This window comes from Megalopta genalis, unplaced genomic scaffold, assembly GCF_051020955.1.
Source record: "Megalopta genalis isolate 19385.01 unplaced genomic scaffold, iyMegGena1_principal scaffold0618, whole genome shotgun sequence".
In the NCBI taxonomy this organism is placed as follows: Eukaryota; Metazoa; Arthropoda; class Insecta; order Hymenoptera; family Halictidae; genus Megalopta; species Megalopta genalis.
In genome coordinates this window covers 31,806-39,102 of record NW_027476687.1, presented here as the reverse complement: position 1 = coordinate 39,102, position 7,297 = coordinate 31,806, and the positions used below count along the sequence as shown (strand labels likewise).

The window sequence follows — 7,297 nt, the reverse complement described above, 5'->3', positions numbered from 1 at the left end:
CGTCACGCGGCGCTTCTTCGCGACACCCCGACCATGCCGAACGAGACTTCCGAATCCATACGGGATCTTACCAATTACATGCAACTACATGTACGGTCGTTGCAAGCTCTCGGTCGGACGTGGGAACAAATCGCGAGCGACTTACTCGCTAGCATTGCCATGTCGCGCATGGGGCAAGATATACGAAGGACGTGGGAACGCACCCTGACGACTACGGAGATGCCCAAAATTGAGGACATCTTCAAATTTTTGAACCTTTCCGCGCATCAGTACAGGGACTGTGAAACGCCTTCAACCTCGACTCCCACGGTCCAATAAGTCCAAGCCGAGACCGCACGAGGCGTTCGGAAGCCGGGTTCCTTCCGGACGAAAGAGAGGAGACAATATCCCACGCAGTCCTCGAATAGAGCAAGCGGACAAGCCTTCGTAACTGCTAAGGGTAATAATTGTGCAATCTGCAACACAGCAGAGCATTCCGTCTTTCAATGCAAGACGTTCCTTGAGATGCCAGTCAGGAAACGGATCGAGACGGCAACCAGTTTGTACTTGTGCTTGAATTGTTTGCGTTTCGACCACCGTGCTATGGACTGCAACGCCGGGAATTGCAGAACATGCGGAAAACGGCACAACACCAAGCTACACGAAGATCCGCCGAAATCCACGGACAGACCCGAATGACCACGACGGAAACGACGAAGGAAGCAGCCGAGGAAAGGGATTCGCGTTCGAGCCACCGAGGTACCGACCAATGGGTTGATGACCACGGCGATCGTCGAGGTCGCAGGTCGCGATCAACCCTCAATCCCGTGTCGAGCATTGGTCGATACCTGCGCTAACGCGAACTTCATCACGGAGGAGTTCGTCGCGAAACTCCAGCTTCCCGTCACAAAATCGGCCGCAACCATCGAGACGCTGAACGCCATGCGAACGGTCACAAGCAAGATTGTGAAAACCACCATCAAATCCCGTCTTTCGAACTACAAGCGGGATTTGACGTTTTTCACAATCCCACGCATTGCGGGGTTCGTACCGGAGGAGCCGATTGACCGTGATCAACTTAGCATCCCAGCTAACATTCCACTAGCTGATCCACACTTCTACCGTCCAGCGCCCGTAGACATGCTGATCGGAAGCGGTCCTGCCCTCGCATCACTCAGCATAGGGCAAATCAACTTGTCTGCACGTGGCAACCTGGATCTCGTCCTCCAGAAAACCCAACTGGGATGGATCATCGGGGGGAGCGCACCGGCAAGGAAACCTCAAACGACGCGAAAAACCTTCCTGACGAAGTTGAGTTTCGACCTCAGAAGATTTTGGAAATTGGAAGAGGGACCATCCGAACGGCACCTCTCGTCCGAGGAGAAACGATGCGAGGATCACTTCACCCAACATCTTCAGCGAAACGAAACAGGTCGGTACGTCGTCGCTCTGCCCTTCAACGGAAGGGAATCAATGCTCGGTGAATCACGGTCTCGCGCTTTCAATCGATTTTTGGCGTTGGAGAGGAAATTCTCGCGCGATCCTGCTTTGAAGACGGAGTATTCAACCGTCATCAATGAATACCTGGCGCTCGGACATTTGACTCAGGTAGGAAGCGATGAACCCCAGTCACCGGGTTTCTACCTGCCGCACCATGCGGTCGTAAAGTCGTCGAGCGCGACCACAAAGGTCCGTGTTGTGTTCGACGGCTCCTCCAAATCGAGTTGCGGCCTATCACTGAACGACGCGCTGATGATAGGACCCACGATACAGGACGACATGTGGCTGCTACTACTGCGATTTCGCATGCACGTGTATGCGCTGACTGGCGACATCGAGAAGATGTATCGCCAGTTCCTCGTTCGGCCAGAGGATCGCAAGTATCAACGGATCCTGTGGAGAAACGCAAACCACGAGGTCACTACGTATGAGCTGAATACGGTCACGTTCGGGCTCTCCGCGGCTCCATTTCTAGCAATTCGGTGCATACACCAGCTAGCGAACGACGAAGAGTCCCAATTTCCAGCAGCTTCAAGGACGTTGAAGAGGGACTTGTACGTCGACGATTTGCTGACTGGTGCCGATACATTGGAGGAAGCCCAGACCGTACGCAATCAGGTCATCAACTTGTTGGCGAAGGGAGGACTCAACATACGTCAATGGAGGTCAAACGAACCCAGGCTTTTGACCGACCTCTCAGCTCAACAAGTACATCCAAAGGTCTTCGGTGACGCGACCACCGTCAAGACCCTCGGTGTGGTATGGGATGCAACAGGAGACATCATCAGATTCACCGTGAATCACAACGTTACCACACGGGTAACGAAACGGTCCATCCTGTCATCGGTAGCAAAGATCTTCGATCCACTGGGACTCCTCGGACCGGTTACTATCCTCGCGAAGCTCATGATCCAGCAGTTGTGGCAACTGAAGGTCGATTGGGACGAATCCCTTCCAGTTGGCATACACACTGAATGGTCAACCTTCGCAGAGGATTTAGTTCACCTCAACCACTTGTCATTCCAGAGAAACGTCACCCAATCGGGTAATCGCAAGATCGAGCTTCACGGATTTTGTGATGCCAGCGAGCGAGCGTATGGAGCATGTATCTACGTTCGATCCATCAGCACCAGCGGCAGGATACGGGTACATCTTCTCTGCGCAAAGTCTCGAGTGGCACCACTGAAGACCGTTCCGCTCGCACGACTGGAGCTTTGCGGGGCTTCCCTGCTGGCTACTTTGACGACCTCGGTTCAAGGGGCACTCGGCACCGATCCCGCAGCCATCACCTTCTGGACCGATTCCACCATTGTTTTGAATTGGCTCCACAAGGAACCAAGCGGTCTCAAAACATTCGTTGCGAATCGCGTAGCGGATGTTCAGGGTAAAACCGACATAAACGCGTGGCGACACGTACGTTCCCACAACAACCCGGCGGATCTGCTATCCCGGGGACAAGCACCAGCGCAGTTCATCAAGAACCAACACTGGCGCCACGGACCCACCTGGCTTTCAACACACAAGTCAACGTGGCCCGAAACAATATTCGAGATCTGGGAGGATGTACCGGAGAGAAAACGACTCACTTGTTTCACCGCGACCATAAAGTGCAGTTCATCAAGAACCAACACTGGCGCCACGGACCCACCTGGCTTTCAACACACAAGTCAACGTGGCCCGAAACAATATTCGAGATCTGGGAGGATGTACCGGAGAGAAAACGACTCACTTGTTTCACCGCGACCATAAACAGTGAGGAAATTTTGAACCGATTCTCCTGTCTTTCTAGGTTAAAACATGTCACCGCGTATTGCCTACGGTTCAAGAATCCACGAGCATTCAGAGGACCTCTCACCATCGAAGAGATCCAATCGGCCACCGTCCGCATCCTACAACTGGCACAGGCAACAGCGTTTGCATTGGATCTTCGTTCATTGAGATCCGGCACCGAGCTCCACAAAAAGAGCAAGCTCCTTCCGCTGAATCCGTTCATCGACCACCAAGGACTGCTACGCGTCGGAGGCCGTCTCGTAAATTCGACGCTGTCTTACAATCAGCGCCATCCGGTCCTCTTGCCGAAGAGTCATCATGTGACCGAACTTATCATCCGCCAGGCCCACCTCGAGAACCACCACGCAGGGATGACGACTACCCTGTACGCCGTCCGGCAGGCCTATTGGCCCATCGACGGCAGAAACGCAACGCGGAAGATCGTGAGGCGGTGCGTCAAGTGCTTCCGTATGGACCCACCTGCCACAGCCTGCAGCATGGGAAACCTACCTGCCGCACGAGTAACCGAGCACCGCCCGTTTTCCAATTGCGGCGTGGACTATTGTGGTCCCTTTCATATAAAAGAGCGACGACATCGCAATCGCACTCGACTCAAGGTGTTCGTTGCTGTCTTCATTTGTTTCTCAACGAAGGCAGTACACCTTGAAGTCGTAAGCGACATGACCACAGAAGCATTCATCGGGGCTTTGCGACGATTCATCTCGCGGAGGGGGATCTGCAAAAACATCTATTCCGACAACGGCACCAATTTCGTTGGTGCGAACAACATGTTGTCCGAGATGCACGAGATCTTGCGCAATGGGGAGAACAAAATCCGCCACTTCCTAACGGAGAAGCAAATCTCGTGGCATTTCATCCCGGCGCTGTCTCCGAATTTTGGCGGCCTTTGGGAAGCCGCCGTCAAATGCTTCAAACACCACGTGAAGCGCGTGGTAGGAGAAGAACTATTCTCATTTGAGCAGTTCAACACTTTCGTGATAGAGGTCGAAGCCATCCTCAATTCCAGACCCTTGACTCTTCTATCTTCCGACCCGAACGATCCCATCGCACTCACTCCTGGCCACTTCTTGATTGGTGATTCCTTGACGAGTTTTCCTGATATTGATTTCAGAAAAACTCCCAGCAACCGACCGTCCAATTGGCAACACATACAAAAGGTCAAACAAGACTTTTGGGCCCGCTGGTACAAGGAATACATCAGTCAACTCAACGTTCGCCAAAGGTGGACCAAGGGGTCGCCCAACATCACCAAGGGCACCATCGTCGTCCTGAAGGAGGATAATCTCCCACCACTGCAGTGGCGTCTCGGCTGTGTGGTACAACTCCATCCAGGACAGGACGACTTCGCCAGGGTCGTGACCGTGCGGACTTCCCAAGGAGTCTACAAGCGGAACGTGCGACAACTGGCACCTCTGCCCATCGAGCACAGTGTTTAGAGACATTTTTAAACATACCGCAAGCAACCCAGGACATCGCGATCGAATTAGCTAATAAGTACGCTGATTGTGTATTGACCGATTCGGTCGCTCAACGGGGGGAGCATGTTCCGTTCCAGAAGACCTCCCGCAGGCCGCTTTCGCGAAGGTTTATGGCGTGGACCAGCGAGGATCATAAAGAGACGGAAACCTTTTTTCCATCTGCAGAACATTGGTGCAGGGTCTTCCGTTTCTTTAATGACCGCGACGCGTCGTAGGTACGAAAGGCCCGAAAAAACAACCCCGTCGTAAATTTGAGAATTTGACGGGTCTTGAGAAAGTTTAGTCCCAACCGTCGCGGGGACGATATCTCAGGCCCCAGGGGACCTCCCGACCACGCAACTACGCAACACCCCCCTCTCCTAGACAAGGCTCGTGAAGGACGATACGAGAGGGTGGTGACGAAAAGCTTAGAGGACACTGATTGGAAAATCGCAATCTTCGAGAAAAACCAATCAGGGCGTCCCGGCGTGGAGGTGGAGGTTCCTTCAGGGATCTCAAACGGGGGTGACCAATATAAAATAACGCGACCAGTCGGGGCGCGTTCAGTAAAACGCAGAAAAACCAATCAGTGTCAAACAGTCAGAAGTCACAGTCGAAAACACTTACACGCGCTCTCTTTCTCGCCCGAGCTCTAGCTCTAACATACAGTACAATCGGACACTCTCTCGAGTTCACGAGGCATTTCGTAGAATCCTCATCCGCAAGTATCTGAATCTAAATCATTTGTTTCGCATGGATTTGAAGCTAAGCCTTCTACTTCTTATCGATTTCAAGCTAAATCATGTGTTTCGCTTGGATTTGAAGCTCAACCTTCTGCATCGCATTGATTTGAAGCTAAACCATTTGTTTCGCATGGATTCGAAAATCAGCCTTCTATTTCGCATTTATTTGAAGCTGAAGCACGTGTTTCATATGAACTTGAAGCTAACTCGTTTGTTTCAAATGCAGTTGAAGCGAAATCATGTATATCACAAGTATTTGATGCTGGACCATTTGTTTCGCATGAATATTAAGCTAAACCATGTTTTTCAAATGAATTTGAAGCTAAATCATGTGTTTCGCATGGATTCGAAGCTAACTCGTTTGTTTGGCCTGCATTTGAAGCTAAATCGTGTATATCAGAATTATTTAAATCTAAACTATTTGTTTCGCATGGATTCGAAGATAAGCCTTCTACTTCGCATTGATTTGAAGCTAAATCATGTATTTCGCATGGATTTGAAGCTAACTCGTTTGTTTCGCATGTAGTTGAAGCTAAATCACGTATATCACATGTATTTGAAGCTAAACCATTTGATTCGCATGGATTTGACGCTGAGCCTTCTACTTCGCATTGATTTGCAGCTGAATCATGTGTTTCGCATAGACTTGAAGCTTATTCGATTGTTTCGCATGCAGCTGAAGCTGTGTCACCTATACCCCAAGTGTTTGAAGCTCAATCATTCGTTTCGCATGGCTTTGAAGCTAAACCTTCTACATCGCATTGATTTGAAGCAAAATCATGTGTTTTGCTTGGATTTGAAGCTAAACCTTCTAAATCACATGATTTGAATCTAAATCATGTGATACGCTTGGATTTGAAGCTAACTCGTTTGTTTCATGTGCATTTGAAGCTATGTCACTTGTATCGCAAGTATCTGAAGCTAAATCATTGGTTTCGCATGGATTTGAAGCTAAGCCTTCTACTTCTTATCGATTTCAAGCTAAATCATGTGTTTCGCTTGGATTTGAAGCTAAACCTTCTGCATCGCATTGATTTGAAGCTAAACCATTTGTTTCGCATGGATTCGAAAATCAGCCTTCTACTTCGCATTTATTTGAAGCTGAAGCACGTGTTTCATATGAACTTGAAGCTAACTCGTTTGTTTCAAATGCAGTTGAAGCGAAATCATGTATATCACAAGTATTTAATGCTGGACCATTTGTTTCGCATGAATATTAAGCTAAACCATGTTTTTCAAATGAATTTGAAGCTAAATCATGTGTTTCGCATGGATTCGAAGCTAACTCGTTTGTTTGGCCTGCATTTGAAGCTAAATCGTGTATATCAGAATTATTTAAATCTAAACTATTTGTTTCGCATGGATTCGAAGATAAGCCTTCTACTTCGCATTGATTTGAAGCTAAATCATGTATTTCGCATGGATTTGAAGCTAACTCGTTTGTTTCGCATGTAGTTGAAGCTAAATCACGTATATCACATGTATTTGAAGCTAAACCATTTGATTCGCATGGATTTGACGCTGAGCCTTCTACTTCGCATTGATTTGCAGCTGAATCATGTGTTTCGCATAGACTTGAAGCTTATTCGATTGTTTCGCATGCAGCTGAAGCTGTGTCACCTATACCCCAAGTGTTTGAAGCTCAATCATTCGTTTCGCATGGCTTTGAAGCTAAACCTTCTTCATCGCATTGATTTGAAGCAAAATCATGTGTTTTGCTTGGATTTGAAGCTAAACCTTCTAAATCACATGATTTGAATCTAAATCATGTGATACGCTTGGATTTGAAGCTAACTCGTTTGTTTCATGTGCATTTGAAGCTATGTC

General features: G+C 49.0%; 1 protein-coding gene across 1 annotated transcript; it reads left to right on the top strand.

The window, feature by feature from the left end:
• The first annotated feature begins 756 nt into the window (after positions 1–756).
• Positions 757–4,706, top strand: LOC143263451 (uncharacterized). Its single transcript, XM_076528414.1, has 2 exons — positions 757–3,185; positions 3,269–4,706. Exons 1-2 carry the CDS (start codon positions 757–759, stop codon positions 4,704–4,706), a joined length of 3,867 nt encoding a protein of 1,288 aa, XP_076384529.1.
• Positions 4,707–7,297: the final 2,591 nt, after the last annotated feature.